The following is a 24,138-nucleotide window of genomic DNA, read 5'->3' as shown; positions in this document are numbered from 1 at the left end:
TGATGTGCAGTGCTCTATAGCGTCGTTTTGAGGGTAGAAGTTGAAAATTTATGCCCAGGATGTGAGGGGTTTGTAGATATTTTCACAGCCCTCTTTTTGACTCGTGCAGTTTACAGGTCCTCAGTGGAAGGCAGGTTGGCAGCAATTCTTTTTTTCTGCAGTCCTAATTACTCTCTGAAGTCTGTGCCTGTCTTGTTGGGTTGCAGAGCCAAACCAGACAGTTATAGAGGTGCAGATGACAGACTCAGTAAAACATAGTTTTAGACCTGTGACCCCCTCCCAACCTTTTGGGTACCAGGAGCCAGTTCCATGCCCCTTTTTTCCACAGACTGGAGGTGGCGTAGTTTTGCATGCTGCGTGCATCCCGCGGATGGGACTTCTCTTGTTTGTATGGCCTGATTGCTGGCATGCCTGACCCAGTGCTGGTCCAGGGACTGGGGGTTAGGGACCCCTGTTTTAAATGACAGTGAATCTGTCACTTGCCCAATCCTTCCGCGTGTGTATTTATTCAGAAGCCTGTGCCGTTATACTCCTAGGAACATTATTCTTTATTCAGTGTGTTGAGGGATAATAGCTGAATTTTGAACAAGTATATGTAGCATTCTTGTGCTTAAACATAACCTTTTTTTTTTTAATTTTAGCTGGGCTTGGATTTTACAAAACATCCTGGGAATTTCTTTCTGTCTGAACTTTATTAGAACACTCAAAATGCCCAACTTCAAGGTACAGTAACTTATTTAACTAAACTATAGGCACACAAGTAAATTATAGAGTGAAGGAAAGGGTGTATTTTTAATCTGCCACTCAGCTTAGCCTTAAATTTTGTCTTCAGAGCAGCTCGGGAAGATTTTTCCCCATTACAGTTAACTTTCTTTGTTACAGAGGTGCTGGATTTCAGCTGCTTTTACACAGGCAGTCAAGCTGAGGAAAGAAATGTGTTTTCAGCCTATGTTAATAGATAACAAACAGACAGGGATGCAATCTTGCCTTATATTGAAATAATATAGCACTTGTAAGGGCAAAAACAAAATTTCTACTGTTGATTTGAAGACCTGAACATACATTTGAAAGTGATAGCAGGGATCCATGGGATGTTTTTTTAAAGAAAAAAACAGATTAATAATACTGTAAATACATTAATAGATTACAGTTTCCTTTTCTAAAAATCAACTGGCTATGTAATCTGTTTTCTGATTGTTTTTTTTTTTTAACAATCACAATCTTTGGGCTAAATCTAGAGTAAATCCTACTTGGAGTTAACCCATTGAAAACACTGGACAAGATAACCCCGAGTGAATGCCCAGGAAAACTAGTCTGTTTATTCTACGACCAAAGAATTTGTATTTATGCAGCTGTTTATGGCCATTACTAGAAAGACCACAGAAAGGAAAAAGAACCCCAAATATGGAATGAATGTCTTTTAAGTTTGAAAGGGTTTTGCATACATTTTGTTTTGTTTTGTTTTTAAAAATAAACACCTGTTCTTTGTTCTCTAGTCATGTGTGATTCTTCTAGGTCTCCTTCTTTTATATGATGTATTTTTTGTCTTCATCACACCTTATATTACAAAAGTAAGTATGCAGGTTTCATAACAATTCTTTTCATCATGCAGAGGGGGTTCGATTTTTTAGTGTAGTGTTTTTATGAGAAATATGCTCCAATACAGTGAAAGTTTCAAGTGTACGGGTCCAACTTTTTGATTTAATCTGATATATACCCGGTGTAGAGCATGAAGACTAAGCAATACAGGTAGTCCTTCACTTAAAAATATTCATTTAGCGACCATTTGGAGTTATAACAACATTGGAAAAAGTGCCTTACAACAGGTCCTCACACAACCATCACAACATCTCCACAACCATATGATCAAAAATTTGTGCATTTGGCAACCGGCATATATTTATCATGATTGCAGCATCCCAGGTCTTGTGATCACCAGGTGTGATCTTTCCAGCCAAAAGGTGTGTGACTTGCTTAACAATCTCTGTGCTTAGCAACAGAAATTCTGGATCCAATTGAAGTCTTAAGTCAAGGACGAGCTGTAGAATATTGGCTGTTGTTCAATGCCACCAGTTGCCTTTGTGTGGCACTGTGATGCCATTAAATTAGAATAAAGTCTAGATAAAGTGAACCACATAATATCTCAAACTCTTAAGTCTGGTACTTTTAAACATTCCAAACAATTTATTTCAGGACCAATAGTCCAGTTCTCAAAATACAGAGACTAAAAGTCCATTATTTATTTAATTTACTATATAAACATTGGCATAACTACTCTTTTTATCTTCTGCTTATTTTATTTTGAGATATGTGCTTAGGCTTCATGTCCTTTTTGGTGTTTTGATATGTGTTTAAGTTTTCTGGTCCGATGTAAATGGCATTAAATCGGCCTAGTTTGATGCTCGTTTCTAATAAATTTGTGAAATATACTTGCAGCTAGCATTATCTGTAAATCACATAGAACCAACTGGGTTATCAAGTTTGTTCTGATTTTGCCTTTTTTTAAAAAAAAAGTTTCCTCATCTCATGTTAATCTTTCTTTGATTATGAACCATCCCGATTCCTAATTCATTCCATTTTATATGAGTTTGGCCAAACATGTCCTGAAAAAAAAATGCATTGACTTTTAAATGCTTAATATTTTAAGTATTTCCAGAATGAATGCTTCAGCCTCAATATTCTTTTTTCAAACTTTCAGAGTGGAGAAAGTATCATGGTTGAAGTGGCAGTCGGACCTCTTGAAAGCAGTGAAAAGGTATTGAATATTGAATCTTTTGAAAAACCAGTAGCTCTTCTGTTTGCACAGGTTGGGTTACATTGTAATATTGCACCTGTTGTACATAATCATGCTAAACGCATCTTTGAGACCTCGTAAAACAGTGTTTCTCAACCGTGGCAACCTGAACATGCACGGACTTCAACTTCCAGAATTTCTGGCTGGGGAATTCTGGGAGTTGAAGTCCACCCATCTTCCAAGTTGCCAAAGTTGAGAAACATTGTCTTAAATTTTGGGGGGGGAGAGATAAAGCGAATGCAGGGCTGATCTTTTTCCTCCTCTGTGTGAAGTGTGCTTGGATATTGCCCTTAATATTCCAATATAAACTGCTTAGAAAATGTAGCCATTTTTAAAACCTTTTTTCTTCCAAGTATTAAATGGTTGTTGACTTGGGTTTGATCCTAGAGTGATGGAAACTTGATGGATGCCTCTGCTGAACAGTCAGCTCCTCATGAGAAAGTAAGGATTGTGTTTAAGATAACATTCCATGGATTTTCAGTGGCCTACTTTCCAAAATAAAAACAAAAAAAATCAATATTCTTTGGGGCAAGGGAAACAAAACACCTGTTCTCTGTTCTCTCCACGTTAATTTCTTCAGGATTTAGATCTTAAGGGTTGCCCAATCAATTTTGATCAGGCTAAAAATCTTTTTTCCTCGTTTCTCGGGGTTCTTCATTTTATCAAATCATTTGTCAGTGGTGTCTGTCTGCTAAATACAGATGTTTCCTCCGTGGTGTTTGTGTTTGATCATACTTTTTGTGCACTCTGCTTCTTGGTTGCTGTTTTCTGAATGTTAACAACTTTTTCTGTGTACACTAGATGAGCAAGATAATTCTGATAACATTTTATTTGTTGTGAAACATCCTTTGGGTTGGTCTTACAGGTTTTTTTTAAAAAACATTGTTTTTCAGTTGCCCGTGGTCTTCAAGGTGCCCAGGTTGGACTTGTCACCAGCCGTGTTATGTATGAGGCCATTTTCATTACTTGGATTTGGTGATGTTGTTGTTCCAGGTAAGTGTCTCTTTCAGCTTTCTGTCCTTCTGAGGTGGGTAAAATGAGGACCCAAATTGTTGGGGACAATAGACTGATAATAGGCAAATAGAGAGGGCTCTAAAGCACTGTGAAGTGGTATGTAAGTCTTAAGTGCTATTGCTATCCTAACATGGTGCTTGGGGAAAACACAGGGAAAGAATTGTTCACATAATGACCGTGTGGGACATTATAGAATAGAATAGAATAGAATAGAATAGAATAGAATAGAATAGAATAGAATAGAATAGAATAGAATTCTTTATTGGCCAAGTGTGATTGGACACACGAGGAATTTGTCTGGGTACATGTGCTCTCAGTGTACATAAAAGAAAAGATACATTCGTCAAGAGTCAAGAATCATCAGGTACAAGACTTTATAATAGTCATAGTGTACAATAAGCAATCAATCATACTAGGAAACAGTCAACCGTCAATTTTAGGTCCATATATAGCAAGTTTCCTGGTTTCTAAACCATTTTGTTCACACAAACACATCCTATACATGTATATTGCACAGAAGACAGAGACCGAGTTTACTCTTCTAGTTTCACTGTTTTTTCTTATCAAGTATAAAAATTATTGCAACAGAGGATCTGCAGAGTAAATTCTAATATAGCTAAATGTAACCCATAGAATTCTGTGGACCCCACTGCCAAAACAATAATTTGCAGTTAGATCTCCAAGTATAAGTTGAAATATTTATTAATTTTCTTATGAAAGGCAGAAAAGACAAACAAAGCAGGGAAAAACTAAAAAATCAGAAATAGAGGCCAGTGCTATCTGATTCCCCCACTCCCAAAAGCTACATACAGAACTATTGCTTTAAAAGGTAAAGGTTCCCCTTGCATGTACGTGCTAGTTGCTTCCGGCTCCAGGGGGCGGTGCTCATCTCCGTTACAAAGCCAAAGAGCCAGCACTGTCTGAAGACGTCTCCGTGGTCATGTGGCTGGCAGGACTAAACGCCGAAGGCGCACGGAACGCTGTGACCTTCCCACCAAAGGGGTCCCTATTTTTCTTCTTGCATTTTTACATGCTTTCGAACTGCTAGGTTGGCAGAAGCTGGGACAAATAACAAGAGCTCCCTCTGTTAGGGGGCGCTAGGGATTCGAACCACCAAACTGCCAACCTTTCTGATCGACAAGCTCAGCATCTGAGCCACTGAGTCCAAGTTATTTATAAGCACTCATAAACCCCAGGTTAAAATTATGGGAGGGAAAGAACTTGAGAGTGCATAATGAAACAGCTCTCCCAAACCTCTGTGATTCACTTAACAAATATGGCAAGAAAAGGCGTAAAAATGGGGCAAAACTCACTTAACAAATTCCTCATTTAAGAACATAAATTTTGGGCTCAGTTGTGTAAGAGTGTAGTCCTGTTGTTTTGATGACGTCATTTCCTTCCTGGCAAAATCTCTTGTGACCTGTCTTTCATTTTGGGTGTTGTTGTTTTTTAAGGTCTCCTGGTTGCGTACTGCAACAGATTTGATGTGCAAACCAGTTCTTCCTCCGTGTATTTCATTTTCTGCACCATAGGTAATCTATCCCAACAATTGTTTTGAAAAACAGTATTAGGAATGCCGCTCGAGGTGAGATCCGACCCCAGCCTCTTGGCCTTTTAGGAGAAGCCTTAAAACCCGACTCTGCCAATTGGCCTGGGGTCCTGGCGTTTCATATTGGAGGTGGTTAGCAGATTAAGAGAATATTTCACCTCCAGCCCACTGCATGTTGCTCCTTTCCTAGCTATCCTTGTTAGTTTTAATGATGTTGGAGAGCAACCATCTCGGCTGGGAGGGTTGAAGCGCAGAATACACCTGGGCTCTCTATGTAAACACTGGACAGTTAGGTCTGTCCCCCCCCAACCCAAATTCTTAGAGCCTTATCTAGTAGTTTCCATATGAAAAGCTGCCAGTCTGGGGAAATTCCTGTATAAGAGGCAGAGAACAATAAAGTAGTTAACTTGAATCTTACATACATGGGTCTGGTTGTTTGCACCTGATGAATAGTAACACTCATTATTTTAATGTTTTAATATTGCCATTTTGGCTTGTGTAAGCTGCCTAGAGCCACCTGACAGTTAATTGGGCAGCATACAAATGTAATAAATAAAAATAAATTACCATGCCTCGCCTTAAGCCAAGAAACCTGAAAATCTGCGATATTCAGTGACGTATTTTTTTAAAAAAATGTTTTGCCTTGTTCTGCAGCTTATGGTGCCGGCATGGTGCTCACCTTTGTGTGTCTAATATTGATGCAGAAGGCTCAACCAGCTCTTCTCTATTTGGTGCCCAGCACACTCATCCCTTGTGTCCTGGTTGCTTTGTACCGCAAGGAGATGAAAAAATTCTGGAACGGTAACAGCTATCAGGTGAGGAGAAACTTTTCGGGGCCTGTGAGTAGCTGCTGCTCATCCCTCTTCATATAGAGATCCAGAGTTGACCATAGCTATTGGGTTAGGATTGGCAAGTTCAGCAACAAGGTCGCTCTTGGTGGTGATAATTCTCTGCCTGATGCTGACCCACTCGGTGTCCCTTAGTCCAACATAGCTCACAAGACTGTTGTTGTTAGGGATATACACCCTAGCAGAACGTGCAACGGTAGTCAGTCAGGCAGGCAGATATGTGAGATAAACGTTGTTGTAGTTTACACTTAGTAAAACAGATACACAGTGCTAGTTAAATAGTTTATTCCAGTAAGATTGTTATAGCATAGTCAAAACAGTCCATATATCATACACTAGTTCAGTCCGTCTGGGGATTATCCATTAGCAAAGTCCAGTGCCGAAAAAGAGGTCAGTAAACTTACAAATAATCAGTCCAGTAATATATCTCTTTTGCAGTTAGAGATATGAAGAAAATCAAACCTCTTTTCTTCTCTCAGCAATAGCAGGGAAACACGCAGTTATCACCATCAATCCATCATTGTCAGCATTCCAGTAAAAGCCAGCAAACAGTGAGCTCTCTTGCTCCCTCTTATGGTGATTTTACAACCGCACCCAAAATACATGTTTTACAGTTAAAGTGATACACACACTTAAACTCACTAACATAGTTTATATATATTATTTTACCCAAACTAAGTTAGGTAACCAATGTTATTCCTAACAGTTGTGACCGCAGATATTGTAACCGTAGATAGGTTATCCGATCTCTTGCCGGTCACATCTACCCGATCCATTAGAGTGGAGAAGCAGGGATTGTTGCGGGTCCCAACCCTGAGGGAGTCCCAACACCTGTGGGACCCAGAAGAAGGGCCTTCTCTGTGGTGGTTCCCTCTCTATGGAACATCATCCCACCCAGAGATAGAACGGCCCCCACTCTAATATTCCTCCAGAAGGCACTGAAGACCTGGTACTGCCAACGGGCCTGAGCAACCCAGAGTGTGATGGAGCCCATCAAATGGCTCGTGTGATCTGCTGTTGTCGGGGCAGGGGGTGGGAGTTGGGGGTGATTTTTTTCTCTCCAGATTTTGTTCTATTGTACTTTATTAATTTATTTGATTCTTTTTGTTAGTTTTTACTGTTTTTTATTTTGGTTTTAAATATGGTTTTACATTCTGTAAGCCGCCACGAGTCACCATGGGTGAATAGGTAGCAATATAAATTAAATAAATAGAAATATAATAGTATAATATAATTAATATAATATAATATAATATAGTATAATAAATATAATATAATAATATAATAATATAATAATATAATATAATATAATATAATAAATATAATATAATAAATATAATATAATATAATATAATATAATATAATATAATATAATATAATATAATAATATAATATAATAATATAATATAATATAATATAATATAATATAATATAATATAATATAATATAATATAATATATAATATAATATAATATAATAATATAATTAATATAATATAATATAATATAATATAATATAATATAATATAATATAATATAATATAATATAATATAATATAATATAATATAATATAATATCAACTAAAAATACTTTTTAGTTGACAGCAGAATGGGAATGGGGGAAAGCAGTGCATTCCTTAAGTGCCTCATCGCTTTGGCAGCCGAAGCTGTTGGTGCGCAAGATTATTACTGGAGAGCATGATTGATGACTGTTGGCTATGGATGTCTCTCATTGGAGAATATACATCCAAGGGGTGGGGGGAAGATCAGGGTCAAGGGTGAAATGAATGATGTGTCAGAGTCGGCTGTAACCAGGAAACGCCAACATGTTAACTCCTAATAAATCAATCTTTTTTACTATGAGAGAGGTGGCTAGAGACATGATTTGAATGGGGGTGCATGTTGGAGCCTTGACAATAATATAATATAATAATGTAATACAATACAATACAATACAATACAATACAATACAATACAATACAATACAATACAATACAATATTTGGAGGCAAGGATGCTTGAGCTCTGGAGGAAAAAAAAGAGAGAGACAATCGGTCTGATAGAGTGAGGGCCTTCAAGTCACTATTGGCTCCTTGGGACTGCCTGGACAAGCCCCTGTGGATGCTCTTGCCTTCTTCCTGGGGTCTAGAGAGAATGACTGGCTCTTAAGTCGTCCAGCTGATTTTGTGCCTAAGGGAGGATTAAAGTTCACAAAACTCCCTGTGTTTTAGCCTGGTGCCTTAATCCTCTATACCAAGCCGGCTCTCCATAATCGAAGAGCAAATAGAGTAAATCTTCACCAAACACCTTGCCAAAAGAGAATGTCTGGAAGGAGACCAGGAGGGCAGAAAAAATGGGTCTGAGAGGGTCAGAGCCAGTTTGGAATGCCCTTTGCCCCCTTCCTTCAGTTGCCTATAGGATCCATTTCCTGCTGTATTCCATGCTTGTCTTTATTTTTCGCCATGCCTACACTGCTTTTCTGTGTATCTGACTCTATTCTCCTTTCTGTTTCTCCTTCTTCTTCTCCTTTCCATGTCCTCAACCGCTTTGCTTCTGTGCCACCTGCATATCTACCTATTGGCTTGGCTGGGTTTCCCCATCCCAGATGTTGCCTTCACCCAAAATCCTTTTATGCAAGACTCCTGACTCTACTCCCTAATGCCTACCCAGTGGTTCTCCATCTCATTTGCTATTATCCAGCCTTCCTCTCTGCGTTTGCAGCCTTCTGCCAACTCTGCTCCATCCTGCCCAACCTGTTTTCATCTTCTTCTCCAGCTCCTTGCCATCTTCCGTGTCTCTACCTCCTCCCCAGTGGTGGGATTCAAATTTTTTTACTACCAGTTCTGTGGGCGTGGCATGGCTTGGTGGGTGTGGCAGGGGAAGGATACTGCAAAATCCCCATTCCCTCCCCACCCCACTAACCTGCTTTCCAGCTCCATTCTCCTGTGCAGGGCAACCAAAGAAGACCCAGCCAATCAGCTGGGACTCGAGAGGCAGAGAATAGATAGGGGCAGGTCCAGTCAGAATAGAATCGAATCGAATCGAATAGAATAGAATAGAATAGAATAGAATAGAATAGAATAGAATAGAATAGAATAGAAATTCTTTATTGGCCAAGTGTGATTGGACACACAAGGAATTTGTCTTGGTGTAAATACTCTCAGTATACATAAAGAAAAGGTACATTCATTAAGAATCAAGAATCATAATGTACAACACTTAATGATAGTCATAGGGTACAATCAACAATCAAATCATACTAAGGAACAGTCAATATAAATCGTAAGGATACAAGCGACAAGTTACAGTCCTACAAGCACAAGTGGGAGGGAATGGGTGATAAGGAGTGATGAGAAGATTAACACTAATAGTAGTGTACACTTTGTAAATAGTTGAATAATCAGAGGTAGTATTTGCCAGTTCTCCAAACTACTCAAAATTTCCGCTACCGGTTCTCCAGAACTGGTCAGAACCTGCCGAATACCACCAATGCTCCTTCCTTAACCCTTCCTAGAAGACCTGAATGAGATTCTGAAACTAATCAAAGATGTGTGCACTCTTAACATGGGTCAGTTACCTAGGTATAGCAGTTAAGGCATGTGAAATCATTCTCTCTGCTGATTTTAAAACAATCCAGTTAAAAACTGACGATTGCAGTCTAAGCCTTTTTTGGGCCATAGTCCATTTTGTCAAGAAGTCTAGAGTATAATTTATATATCCAGAGCATGTGAAGTCTACCCAGCTGTAGTGAGTGGGTGGAGAGAAGAGAAAAAGGGAAGGAAAGAAAAAAAGCGAAAAAAAGAGGAAGCCAAGACAGAATCATGATCTATTGTGACCAAATCAGCTATAAGGCGTGACATCAAGGATTGGAAGACCATCTGATGATTGGTCCTGCTTTTGATACTCCCATGGAGATCAGAAAGTTTGGCCTCTGCCTAAATTGGCAGACTATTCTTTTCTATGCAGAGTTTTGGCACCCTTAAAAAGAGATTGATTGAAATGGGCAGGATGAGGTCCCAAGAATGTCACTAACGGAACCAGTTCTAAAGCCAATAAATCCCCCAAATTCACAAGAGTGAGAAAATTCTTTGTTTTCCTTTTAGTCTCTTTCCTATGAACTAGTGAACTCACAGGCCTGTTCACAGATAATGGAGGATCGTGCAGGTGGATGTTTACATAGAGGTCTTCTGAACTTTTATCAATTGGGGAGGCAATCATTGCTATAGGAACCAGAGCAGTGTAGCTTAGTTCAGTATGTACTTTGTGCCTCTATTCTAGTCTCACATGGGCTCAGCTTCCCGAGCCCTGGGAAATAAACAGGAAAAAAAAAAGCAACGTAATTCAGAATTAACATATTTCTAACGGGAGTCTCCTGGCCCTACTACTTCGGTCCCACTTCTAAACTACCAACTGAGTACTCTTATCTCAAATGGCAAGTTTCACTATTTAGAAGTACTTATGTTGCCATAGCAATAGTTTCATGCGCTTTTCCCGGCAAGCAAGGATTTAAATTGCTTTGAACTTTGGATCTTTTTGTCAGCACGACTTAGCCTGGAATGAAAATCCTAACTCGCAGTATGAGAATTCGAAGGCAGTTCAACAAGACCTTTAATCTAGTCTGTAAGTTCTCAGCGGCGAGAAATCTTTGCGTTCTACTTTCTTATCTACCTTGCATTTTTTTTAAAAGCAAAAGTCCACACGCTTTTATTTCCTGCAAGTTCAGGTGATTCAGCCACCTACGTAGTAACATTCAGCACCAAGTGCTGTTAAGAACAGAGGGAAAAGTCACCAGAATTGATTCACTGTCAGGTATTACATCCAGATTTGCTGAGGGGGAAACCATGAAGTCCTAACTGAGAGGCAGTTACACTCCCAAATTACCTGAATCCGAATTAACGCTTGTTTGCCAGAGGAGCCTTTTAAAAGGATTGCTCCCTGGGGAAAACAGCCTTGTTTTGTTCTCGAGTCATATTTGAGACGCAAACAAGTCTTAGCCCCAAAGTGTAGCGAGCGATCTTGTGATGCCCTTTCTGACCAAATTTCCTGCCCAACCATATTTTTTTGCAAAAAATACCCAACGCGTTTGCTAAGCAGTGATTGGATGCATATTTTTGGAAATCTTAAAATGGCACAGATCTTGATACTCAAGCCAATATACTCAAGCTTTTTCATTGTTGCATTCTCATTTGCCCTAAAATTATAGTGGCGCAAAGTGTTGATGCTATTTGGAGCTTGCCACTTGGTCTTATTTCTAGTTAGGCATGTGGATAAATCTGAATAGAGTCTTTTTGGGGTTTCCTGAAATCTGCTTTCAGATCTTTGGAACCCGTTGCACAGTTAAAGCTTAATAATCGCCACTTTTTTTTTTTTTTTTTGCCTACTTGTGTTTTTCCATCCGGCACTTAGACTCACTTAGCGAGGGTGATAAATGCTGAATCAGCCAAAGAACCCATGTGATAGCTTAGAAAATGTTATAAAAATAATCTGTATTTTTATGGTCTTGATGCTTAAATGGAAGTAGGTAGGCCAAGTATTTTTCTCTCCCTCTAGAAACATCCGTTCAGCTCTGCGTCACAATATTTGTGTGGCTTTCATGGTTGTACGCTGCCTTTAAGTACACCTGGGGTAGAAAGGCAGGGGATAAATGAAAGGAATAAGGATATTTTGTCTTTTATTTCTGTAGTCATAGAAAAGGAGTGAAATCCTAGCTAGCTTCCTCTGGCCTCTTTGGAATGTCAGCCATTATTTCCGACATATTTCCAAAACTACCTTTGCCTGCTAGCCGTAATAACTGTAAATGGTTCTTAGAGGCTGCTTTTTACCATTCACAAACTGCACTGGATGCTTGTGGTGTTCACACATACCAAGCTCTGAGGTTGCTGAACCAAGAATGCTGGCCTCCTCTCCACACACCCCTCCTCACAACAGTATGCCTCTATATTTGAGTTGATGGAGCCAGCTAGCAAATAAAAACTAGCTTGGAGGTTTAACAGGTGCCTCATCCACTTCCTGCCTCCCCGTGGTTTACTTTTGGCCTGAATTGGCAGCATGGTTTTTCAGTCTGCCCTTGGTTTGATTCTTGACATGGAAAGAATCGGACACCAGCAGTCTGTCCATGAACGAGATCTGTGCCACAATTTTTCAGGCTGGGCCTGTTTGCCTTGTCCTTCAGCTTAATGTAGCGGTTACCGGATTTCTTTTTTTTACTCCTGGATCTTTTTCTGGGTTGGGATGCTATTTTTGCAAAAGGAGCCTTGATTGCTTTTCCAGCCGCATTTTTGGGGGACTTCTTGTGTAGGATGACGTGCGTTAAGACAGAATCAGATGTTTGGATGTTTGGATAGTAAGAATATATAATTAGTAAGAGTGAGGATACTTTAGGAATATGTAGACCAGGTTTACACGTTTGGTTAATCATGATTTATTGACTAAATCATAGTTCACACAATTCGCTATGTTTCAAACTAACCACTCTTTTTGACTCCTGCAGTTATCTGAATCCAACCATTGTGTTTGGCAATTATATAATCCAGTGGATGCTTCTGTTTTTGTCTATTTCAGACTTCAAGCAGAAATTGTTTTTTTTCCTCTTCCCATAAATCAATTTGCTTTTAGAGCCTCCCAACAGTTTTTAAGTAAAACTGCTCTACTATAATATAGTTTTGAATGCTGTCTTAAGCATCTTATAGTTTATTTCCATAAATGTGCTATGGGTATGAAATACAGCAAATTGTATCTGATTGAGAACATCTAATGTTTTTTCTCGGTTTATTTGCCTGGATTTCCTAAAAAGAAGATATAATCATTTTAAATTTCTTATGCAAATCATTCTACTCACACTTTACAAACCTATGAATTTGTAAACCGATAGTAAAACTTGTTGCTTGGGAACGAAGGCTCTGATAATTCACCAACCTAGACAAACCTCCTTTATCTTTGGTGCTGGCTAAATACCATCATATTATATTACTATCCTTGTAATTGCCTAACAAAAATACAAAGCCAGCGATTTGATTACTAACATACAATTTCTTTTATACCCAGGTGATGAATTCTGCTTCCAATGAAGAAAATGCCACACAAAACACCCAACACCATGAGGAACAATAACACATCACCAAAAATAATGTACTATGATTTTTCTACTCAAATAATAGAGACTGGTTTAATTTTTAAACTGGAATGTTTCATACACTTTATTATGAAAAGAATCACCCTTTTTTACACTTGCACATATATTTTTGTGAAAAGTTTACTATTGATATTCTCAGAATTGTTAGAACATGTTATCTCTCGAGGTACCAAACCATATTCAATAAACCTGTGCCTTGCTTCAATTTAATTCAAGTTTGTGGCCTATGAGATAGATAGATAGATAGTATTTCTAATCAATGGTCCAAATTGCTCCTGGATCTCAGGCTTTCTACCTAAATCTTTATTTGAAGCATTTAGGAGCAGAATAATACAGACCAGAAGTGTCTTATCAGAGGTCCATAGGTTACTATGCAAATACGAGAAAATAACGATGGGCAACTAAAGAGTTACATCCCATGAGTGCAGTTCCCAGAAGTCCAGGTTGATGCCAATGTTCTGCAGCAAAACATATATTTGATTGCATCCAATGATTGTCCCCCAAAAGAGAAAAATGATGGCATTGAGGCCTTAACGTTTCCATTTTTTTAACCTTATCAAAACCTAAAAACACCCCAAACCTGAAATGTTCAGCCCGGCCCTTTCCATTTTATAGCAATGTTGTTGTCACAAATCTTTTGATCTTCAGTGGCTGAAAGAAAAAATATATATACAACCTGTGGCCTCAAAATAGGACTTCACCCGTATAATAATACAAGTTATAATGTATAACGCAGAGGGGTTGTGAAATCATAAAATGAGTAAGATGGACAGGGAATCCACTGAGAGCCCATTCACTCATTATTGTTATAATTAGGAGTTCCTGTACTTAATCCATTGTGAGCTAATGAATATTATTTTTTTAAAATACTTAAGATAAAAATGGGAAGAAATATACAAAATCCGGAAACTTAACTTTTCCTCTTTGAACATAAGCACAAATAATAAAAGGCTTAGTTTTCAAAATCAGAGGCTCATTTTTACTTCTCCCTAGCTGACCTTTTATTGTCATCACTGTAACACATCATTTCAATTTTTATTTCAACCTACGCCCTAACGCAAAGCTTTTACAGCAGTTGTCACAATACTAATAGAATAAATTCAGCTGTAGCATTTTGATTTGAAATAGATTTTCCCACTGTTAACATCTCTTGGAAGTGCTGATGAACAGAAGTTTAGTAACTTTGAGCACCAACATAGTTTTAAACCAAAGATACTTGGAGGAATGTGTAAAAGAAAAAAAATGGGAAAAAAGACTTGCCAATCCTTTAGTTCGGAGGTTATATAAGAATAACAGTGTAACATAAAACTTCCTCATTTGGTGCCTTCCATATATCATAGGACTGCAGCTACAGAATATTGTTAAGAATTCTGGGAATTGTATTCTACACATGTTTAAAAGCCATCAAGTTAGGAAAAGCTAGAGTAATTAGTAACATAGATCTTGTAGATCAACTGAAGAGACCGGAAGCTTTTGAAATAACTGTTCGTTTACGAGGTTTTCACTCAGGAGAAATAAACTTAATTTAAATGGAACTTCATTTAAGCTAATGAGAACAAGTCTAAACAGCCATTTAAAAGCACTTGCTATTCTTTTTACTAGTGACTTTATTGACTTTATTTGTAAAGTCATGTCCACAAGACAAGGCAGATTCCTAAAGCAAGAATTTCCTCTAAATGTATGCATTATCTTATAGCAATTTAAAATATTGATTTTGTGTGGGTTTTTTATTTGAGGTGTGACACACCCATGAAAAAGGTTGTCTTCACGAGAACTTCCCTCCCACGCCCCCAGGTATAGGCAATGAAAAGTAGAATAGATTGTACCATAGCTACAATTCCTTAATCCATGTATCAGATCCCAATAGATTCAGGGACTTCCCTGGACCAGGGAAGAGTTTCCATCCACTGTTGAGCAGAATACAGAAATGGAAAACAGCCTACGTTTTCTTGATGTACCACTGGGGTCTTCTGTATATGTTTTCTTGTAAGGGACAGGAGGCATATGGCTGGGATATTTCCTGTTTTCAGTCATAATTGATGAACCTTTATTTAATTATTACCTGAGTCTTTTCTGTCAAAAGGCTTACTGATCATATGGGACACATTTAACACAATCAAGGCTGCAGAGCAGGGATCCAATTGGCAACTGACCATCAGGTTTACAGACCTAAGAAGCTTGAAACAATAAATACCAAGGTTTCTTATCCTGTCCCCAACATGATCCACCTTTCTTTTTTCTTTTATTCTTTTTAATTATTCTTTAGTCAACGTGAATTCAAACAGACTTCTCATTTTAACACTAGTTGTAATAAATCAAGGGAACCCAAAACTTACATTTGCATGAGGGACAGAAGAGAGATCTTTTTCTCTTAAAATGTTTTTTGATGAGAGGCAAGTTAAATTGTAGATAAAAGGTTAGTTTTAGTTTTAATTTTGCTGGGTTGGGAGAGTAAAAGATGGTTGGAAATGAATAGACTTTTTGAATTGATTTTGTCTATTTTTTTACATTATATTGTTTGCTACTTTGGAAATTTTAAAAAGTTCAACAAATTTAAGTCATAATGTCAAATTTAATTCTGTTTAATATCTACATTCATTGAATTACATTTGTAAGGGATAGAGTTGACAAATTATATAAAATTGTCCACTGAACATGCCTTTGCTTTTTTGAGAGAGTAGAATAAGCATGATTCAAATTATAAGAAATGTTCCAAGCTTCTCATTTTGAAATGTCAAATTAACAGTGTCTGTATGGACTATTTAACAATATTCTTTAAAATTGGGTGCTTTTAACTATTGGCTACTGAATAGCATGCTGGGAGCCACATTGGACATTTACTAAAAAGTGCTTAAAAATTCAGTTGTCCATTTTCATTTTAACAGCCTTAGTAACAAGAATAATATTAATCATAGTACTGCTAGAGCAATAACCCAGTTTGATAATCACCTTCGCTGCTTTATTTCTGAAACATTGTATATTTTTATTTTCTAAGATTATTATAATTTGGAAAAACATTTTGTATTAAATAAACTTTCAGCAATAATTTAAGTATTGTTTTATTTCCTGTCTGGTTTACACATATAGCCTTATTTGGCATAAATATGGCCATTATCATCTTCATTTGCTTCCCAGGGAAGAAAACAAACAAACAAACAAAAAGTTTATGCCTTCTTAGATTTTAAAGATGTATGTTTGAAGATGCTTTACTTATTTTTTTTTGTCTGTTTGCATTTGCCTTTTAAGGTTTGGTTTGTAATTAATAATTTCAGTCCATTGTACCTTTTTATCATCTATATTGGAAGCTGCCTTGAATTTTCAGTGTTCGTTGTTCCATATGAAACATCCCTTCTGTTTCTGGCCAAACTATCCCTTGTACCTGTAGCATATTTACATTTCTTTGAAAGCCCTTTTGCTGTTCCTGGTAATTTTATTGCTACAAGAACAAGTTCAGGCTGGTTTGGTGAGCTATTGAGCCACAAGATAAGAGGTAGTCAGCCTTAGGGCACCTTGGCTGAGACCCAAATGATCCTTTATATACAGTATTTTTTTTTGCAGGAATAGTAATATATGCGATTCCAGAGCTTTTGTGCTCCAACGACCAGGTAGTCCTTGACTTATAACCATCCGTTTAGTGACCGTTCAAAGTTACAGTGGCACTGAAAAAAAGTGACTTAGGGTCATTTTTCCACACTTATGACCTTTGCAGCATCCCTGTGGTCAAAATTCAGCCGCTTGGCAACTGGTTCACATTTATGACGGTCGCAGTGCCCTAGGGTCATGTAATCTCCTTTTGCAACCTTCTGACAAGCAAGGATGATGGGCAAGCCAGATTCACTGAACAACCATATTAACAACTCAACAACTGCAATGATCCACCAAACAACTGTGGCAAGGTCATAAAATGGAGCAAAGCTCACTTAACAACTGTCATGTTTAGCAACAGGAATTTTGGCTCAATTGTGCTCCTAAATCAAGTACGTTGTTTTCAAATCGTCTGCTTCAAGAGATCCTTTTTCTATTAACTTCTCCTTATGAGAGACTTCCGTGCTCTTCCCACAGACATCTTCGTCCTTAGATTCCTTTGCAATTTATGTTTTTTAAAAATATAAATAAAAGTGCTTGTTCTACAATTCTGGGTGATAGATTGGTTTTCCTAGTCCAAAGTGGGTGGGCGAATTGAAACTTTGGAAGAGGAATGCTGATGTTCAAAAACACTTCCACTTGTCAACATCTATCGCATCTGTTTTATTGATGTTGAAAATTCTGATGTTCTCATTTATTGGGATATTTATGCCTTCAACCATATGGGGTGGCATTATTTACTGGAATGTTGGCCATCCCAAGCTGTGCAACAACTCTGAAACCAAGAATATATGAATATTGTATTTAAACATTGACATGATTTTTTTCGCAGATGCCTAACCTTTGTTTGTGTATTATTGTTAAAATAGCAGCCAAATCCAATGTGTTTTGCACAGAAATCAACACCACAAAATCCTCTCAATTTCCACATTTATAGGATTGCTAGTTTACAAGCTTAAGGCTCAATCTGCACAGAAATCAACAATGAAACTGAAAAGCAAACAAAATGATATGCAGATGACAGTATGCTAAAGACAGTTTGCCCTTGTTCATATTGGTTATAATATGGAGGATATAGTTTAGTATTACAACTGTTAACCTGGAGTACAGACGAAGGTGACGTTAAGACAGTGGCATTTTATGACTATTGTATTTACAAAGGTGATATGCTAAGTTGATAGTCATTATAACAGTTGAGAGTACAAGTAAAATGTTCGACTTAGCCTTATATCTTAAGGAGGTCATACTGACATTTCTAGCTAATTATATTAAGAGCAAAGGAAGAAAGATTACAAAAGAACTGTCTTTTTAAGATGGTTTCGTTCTGTCTTTAGGCAACACTTGTCATCAGTTTTACCTGTCTCACTTCAATATTCACAGATATCTACTCCAGAATATAACAACACAATAAATACATATTATTATAGAAGCCGAGTACAGATCCTAGAGACAGGCTTCAAGCATTGAAAACACAGCTCTGTTCCAATAATGCCCAAAGGTATATTGTCTTCATTATTTGGATTATAAGGTAAGTGTTAAGTAATGCCAAATAAGAGTTCATCAATGAGAGCTGATGAAGTGATAGCATCTTATTCCCTCCAGAAACTTTAGTTTGAATAAATGGTAATATGTTTAGTATAAGAACATGTACGGATGAGGATTGAAAGTGAATTGGGCAACTGAATGACAGCTGAACATTTGAAACGATTGGGTGGGATCCATAGAACAGAGAAGTTACAAAGCTACTACTACATAATTATTTGTTTTTATCTGAACATATATATAACTTGCTTTTCCACTAAAAATCTTTTTTTAACCACATCACTGTTATTGGGGTTGGGAGAAAGGTTTGATAATTTGTATCTCATCCTTGTTTATGTCTGGCTTCCATGTTTTGAAAATGCACTTTTACAAAAGATACAAAACAGAAAAAGACCCAAACAAAAAACAAACACAAGGCAAAACAAAATAATTCCAAAATGTGAAAATTGAAAGGAACAAATATAAAGCATTTTAAAATTTCAAAAAAATCAAAATCCACTCAAGACGGCAAATATGAGTCTATTCATAAGGATCAGAGAGATGCACAGGCGTATACAAGATGCATATAAATCTTATACATATCTATTATGCCTACACTATAGGCATCTCCCTAAATGGGGGTGACAAATGTATGGAAAACTATATACATAACAAAAACAACTATATATTTAACTTGAAAGTATTGATAAGTTGCTCCAATCCCATATATATATATATATATGACATCACAACTGTCCGAAACATCATCAGAGATTATCAAGCATCAACCATCTCCGCTGATGAAATACTTGACATTTCCCGCATCGACTGAGAGCTCAAAAATAGAGACGGCTCTGTGGCCCCACGCTTGTGCAGGGTCATTTGCAAAAATGAATCAAGCAAACGTAAATTCATTTATACTATAAACTCACTCGCCAAAACCAACACCAACCATAAGAACCTCCATTGCCGCCCTGACCTAACCATACAGCAACGTGCCCGCTCCCGTGCACTCCGCATTGAACTCAAAAACCGTCTAGACAATGGAGAGAAGGACCTGTACATTGACTACCATGCTGACTGTATCAAAAGTAAGCCACGCAACCCAATACTCAGCTTCTACCCTCAACCACAACACTACCTCAACCGATTCACCATCACCCAAGACTAGGCACGCACGCCCCCAACTACCTCAACTCCAACTACTGCCAGCCTTAAATGCAAACTACTCAATGCAAGAAGCCTCGTGAATAAAATACCTGAATTTCTCATCCTCCTAAATATGGCTAACTTCGACATTATATTTGTCTGTGAAACATGGCTCAATGCATCTCTCCCCGACTCCATTACCACAGTAAGAGACTATCATGTTTACCGATCAGATCGTGAAAATCGTCGAGGAGGTGGTGTTGCTATATTCTATAAAAAATCCTTACATCTAAAAAATATCCAAGTTACCCAGGAGCTTGCTCTTCCTGAGACCATCATCTGTGAACTATCCTTAAATATCACAATTCGATTCTTACTAGGTTACAGAGCACCTGATTATGACATCGAACATGTAAACAAGCTAAATACATTACTAACATGGGCTGCATCCTGCCCATACCCTTTTATCTTTCTTGGTGATTTCAATCTACCTCATATTGACTGGACCCTAAATGATTGTACAACTGAAATCATACACACAACCTTCTACAACGCTATTACAAATCTGGGACTGGAACAACTAGTAACCAACAACACTAGACTAAACAACTGCCTCGATCTCATCTTCTGCAATAGTTTGAATTTAATTTACGGAATACAAACTAAAGAACCCTTTTCCAGCAGTGACCACAATATGATTGACTTTTGTCTCAACATACGCCCACACAAAAATCACCACAATGATGTAATCCCCAATTGTAACTTCAAAAAAGGCAACTATGATTTTATAGACAACGATCTCTCATCCCTGGATTGGCAATCTCTATTCACTGGATGCAATACTGTTGAAGACCATTACAACATATTTTTACTTGAAGTCAAAAGAGTCATCAAACTATATGTACCAACAACAACTCCCAAAACAAAACAAAAAGCAGATTACCCATATCAATAAGGAAACTTCAATCCAAAAAGAGATCACTCTGGAGGAAAAACAAATCTGGTCACGTTACCAATTTCAAAAACCGATACAAAAATTTATGCCACCAGATAAAGACCGAATGCACCAATTATCACATTAAACAAGAGGAAAACCTTCTAAGCACCAATTCCACCCGTGCTTTTTACAATTTTGTAAACAACAAACTAAAAGACTCAAGGTCCATCCCTCCCTTGATAGGACCTGATGGTAAAGACTGCAACGACGACACCATTAAAGCCAACATCTTTAACACATTCTTCGGCTCAGTATTTGTAAACAGCAATGGATCATGCCCAGTATTTCCTAGCCGTACCACAGATAACAATAATGATCTAATACATATCGATTTCACAGAAGACAATGTTGAAAAATCACTACGCAATCTAAAACCATCTCTATCTATTGGACCGGATGGAATATGTGCCTACTTCTTAAGAAAGCTATCCACTGCCATAGCCAAACCTCTAAGCATAATCTTTGAAAAATCTTTCAGGACCAGCTCCTTGCCTAACCTATGGTCACAAGCCACAGTCATCCCCATCTTCAAAAAGGGAGACCCAAGCCTAGTTGAAAATTACAGGCCAATCTCCTTATGCTGCGTCACCTGTAAAGTCATGGAATCTATTATTAACCAATCCATCATCCTCCACTTAGAGACAAACAACCTACTCTCCAATAAACAATTTGGTTTCAGAAAAAAACTATCCTGTAATCTGCAACTCTTACACTGCAAAAACATATGGACGACACAACTCGACCAGGGCAAAGCAATAGACGCAATCTACATAGACTTCTGTAAAGCCTTTGATTCAGTGGTACACGACAAACTACTCCTAAAAATAAAATCCTATGGTATCTCTGGACAACTGAATAACTGGATAGAAGCATTCCTGTCAAACAGACAACAAATGGTCAAAATCGGGAGCGTCCTATCAAATCCAGTACCTGTCAATAGTGGTGTCCCCCAAGGCAGTGTTCTAGGACCAACTCTCTTCATACTCTACATAAACGACCTCTGTGATCATATCAAGAGCAATTGCGTTCTCTTCGCTGATGATGTAAAGCTGTTCAATACCAGACAATACTGCTACCCTACAAAAAGATCTTGACTATGTATCAGAATGGTCAAACAAATGGCAACTTCAAATCTCAACAAATAAATGCTCTGTCTTACATATTGGCAAAAAAAATCAGAAAATAAAATACAAGCTGAATAGTCATGAACTTGTTGATGACCCAAGCTCTGTAAAGGACCTTGGAATACTCACCTCTAATGATCTAAGTGCTAGAGCCCACTGCAACTACATAGCCAAAAAGGCATTAAGAGTTGTTAACCTAATCCTACGTAGCTTTTTCTCTGGTAATATCACACTACTAACCAGAGCATACAAAACATTTGCTAGACCAATACTCGAATACAGTTCATCAGTCTGGAACCCACATTACGTATCTGATATTAGCACAATTGAGAAAGTCCAGAAATATTTCACAAGAAGAGTTCTCCACTCCTCTACTCGTTGTAGAATACCTTATGCCACCAGACTTGAAATTCTAGAACTAGAAAACCTTGAATTACGCCGCCTTCGGTCTGACTTAAGCATGGTATATAAAATCATACATTGCAATGTCCTACCTGTCAGTGAATACTTCAGCTTCAACCATAACAACACAAGAGCACACAATAGATACAAACTCAAAGTAAACCGCACCAAACTTGATTGCAGGAAATACGACTTCAGCAATAGAGTGGTCAATGTCTGGAATACTCTACCCGACTCTGTAGTTTCTTCCCCAAACCCCAAAAACTTTAACCTTAGACTGTCTACTATTGACCTCACCCCTTTCCTAAGAGGTCTGTAGGGGGCGTGCATAAGCGCACCAACGTGCCTACCGTCCCTGTCCTATTGTTTCTCTTATTCTTTTATTTTTCTTATATGTACCCATTTCATGTATTCACAACTATGTATACACTTATACTTATTATCTTGTAAACAATTGGCAAATCAAATAAATAAATAAATAAATAAATAAAATATAATTCTTCCCCTCCGTTTGTGTATGGATGGTTGTGATGTGTGTATATATACTCCATATATGAAATACATCTGTATTAGGTGAGTTATAAGGGGAGGTGCATATGCATGTGAGATATAGGAGCATGGATCAATAATGTGTGTGTGTATGTGTGTGTGTGTAGATGGATGGATGGACATGCATACATTCTAGACACGCGTGTATGTGTGTGTAGATGGACAGACATGCATACACGTATGTGTGTGTATTTTCATTGTACACACGTGTGTCTGAACAGGAGCAAGGGGGGCTGCGTGAACAAATACACTGTGAGACAAACCTGTCTCTATGGGCTTGCCTTGCGTGGCCGTGCATGACTAGGCACGTGTGACATTCGGCCGAGGATGTCAACCAGTGTCTGACACAGGCACACTATGGGTGCAGGAGGTGTGTGTGTGTGAGAGAGAGAGAGAGAGAGAAAAACGGGCGCGTGAGACACGGGGCAGCCCCACGGACGCGAGTGTGCTTGTGCCTGGGCACGTGTGCGTGGCAGGTGCTCTCCTTGCACGTGTGGGGAACACACAGATGCGTGTGCCTGAAACACCTGGCTCGGCCCTCCGCGTGTATAAAGCAACGCAACCCCCCCACACACACACAAACACACCACTACCATCATCACCGCTGCTACACAACAGCCTCACAAACACACCTCAGCCGGGGCTCCCCTCAGCGGCGGCGGCGGCGGGAGGGCGGGCGGAGGGCGGCGCGAGCTGACGCGCGAGGCCGCGGCGTTGCTGCTGCCGCCGCCGCTGCCGGCCCAGTCGCACAATTATGAGAAGGAGCCACCAGGCCGCTCCTGCCCTCGCCGCTGCTGCCGCCGCCGCCGCCGCTCTGGAGCCCCAGCCGGAGCCTGCCGCGAGCCGTGCCCGCTGCCTCGGCGGCCACCCCCTCCACAGCCTCCCGCCACGGCGGCGGCCTTCTGGCAGGGAGACGCCGCCGTCCCCGGCCGCCGCCGCCGACTCGCCCGGCCGCTTCGGCCTCGCGCCGCTGCCGGGCTCGGCGCCCATAGATGGAGACAGGCCCCGGAGCCGAACCCCGAGCCGGAGCCGCCCGGCGTGAGCAGAGCCAGAGCCGCCGGCCACCAGACAGCTCAGCCGCCGCCCGCCGCCCCTGAGGAGGATGGTGAGGCCTGGCCTGAGGCCTCCAGCCCGGCCTCGATCCGCAGCAGCAGCAGCAGCAGCAATCGGGCGGCGGGGGGGTTGGTGTGGGGTGAAATTGAGACGACTCGTGTTGTGAGGGGAGGAACGTGGGAAGGGCGACTCGCGAGTTTGCCTTGGACTGCCTGTCCCGTGGATTGGGCGCCACATGGGAACTGTAGTCCAACTCCTCCAGGAAGGGAGAGGTTGGAATCGCTGGGGGAATAGGATGCATTGGAATCTGTTAGCGCGCCCCTAATTAGAAAAAAAAGGAGACGAAGAATCTCTTCCTATATAATGCACGAATAAATAACAATATTGAAGCTCCCCCTTGGAAATGTAGCTATGGAAGAGCAA

At 39.2% G+C, this 24,138-nt stretch overlaps 2 protein-coding genes and 1 long non-coding RNA gene across 4 annotated transcripts in view; 2 read left to right on the top strand and 1 right to left on the bottom strand.

Annotated features, from left to right (window-relative positions):
• SPPL2A (signal peptide peptidase like 2A) overlaps positions 1-13,545 on the top strand; it is a 28,048-nt gene extending 14,503 nt beyond the window's left edge. Inside the window, exons 9-16 of one of the 2 annotated variants that reach the window (XM_026677077.2) lie at positions 642-723; positions 1,497-1,571; positions 2,699-2,755; positions 3,182-3,235; positions 3,688-3,787; positions 5,263-5,340; positions 6,012-6,172; positions 13,248-13,545. In XM_026677077.2, the coding sequence (XP_026532862.2) occupies positions 642-723; positions 1,497-1,571; positions 2,699-2,755; positions 3,182-3,235; positions 3,688-3,787; positions 5,263-5,340; positions 6,012-6,172; positions 13,248-13,313 (673 nt within the window). In that variant the 3' untranslated portion in view covers positions 13,314-13,545. The remainder of the gene's footprint in view (positions 1-641; positions 724-1,496; positions 1,572-2,698; positions 2,756-3,181; positions 3,236-3,687; positions 3,788-5,262; positions 5,341-6,011; positions 6,173-13,247) is intronic. The other variant, XM_087972664.1, reaches the window with a different exon arrangement.
• Positions 13,546-15,626: 2,081 nt separating this feature from the next.
• On the bottom strand, positions 15,627-23,367 carry LOC148129689 (uncharacterized). Its single transcript, XR_015750786.1, has 2 exons — positions 23,295-23,367; positions 15,627-17,695 (listed from the first exon to the last, which is right to left on the bottom strand). It is a non-coding gene; the product is annotated as an uncharacterized LOC148129689 (long non-coding RNA).
• Positions 23,343-24,138, top strand: part of TRPM7 (transient receptor potential cation channel subfamily M member 7) — a 60,590-nt gene continuing 59,794 nt past the window's right edge. The window contains exon 1 of the mRNA XM_087972659.1: positions 23,343-23,767. Within this exon, the coding sequence (XP_087828785.1) occupies positions 23,765-23,767 (3 nt within the window). The 5' untranslated portion in view covers positions 23,343-23,764. The remainder of the gene's footprint in view (positions 23,768-24,138) is intronic.

Source organism: Notechis scutatus, chromosome 11 (assembly GCF_049901735.1).
Source record: "Notechis scutatus isolate UNSWTSFEM ecotype Mainland chromosome 11, rNotScu1.2, whole genome shotgun sequence".
Taxonomy (NCBI): Eukaryota; Metazoa; Chordata; class Lepidosauria; order Squamata; family Elapidae; genus Notechis; species Notechis scutatus.
Note: the sequence above shows the minus strand (reverse complement) of the source record. Positions and strands in the feature narration are given on the sequence as shown.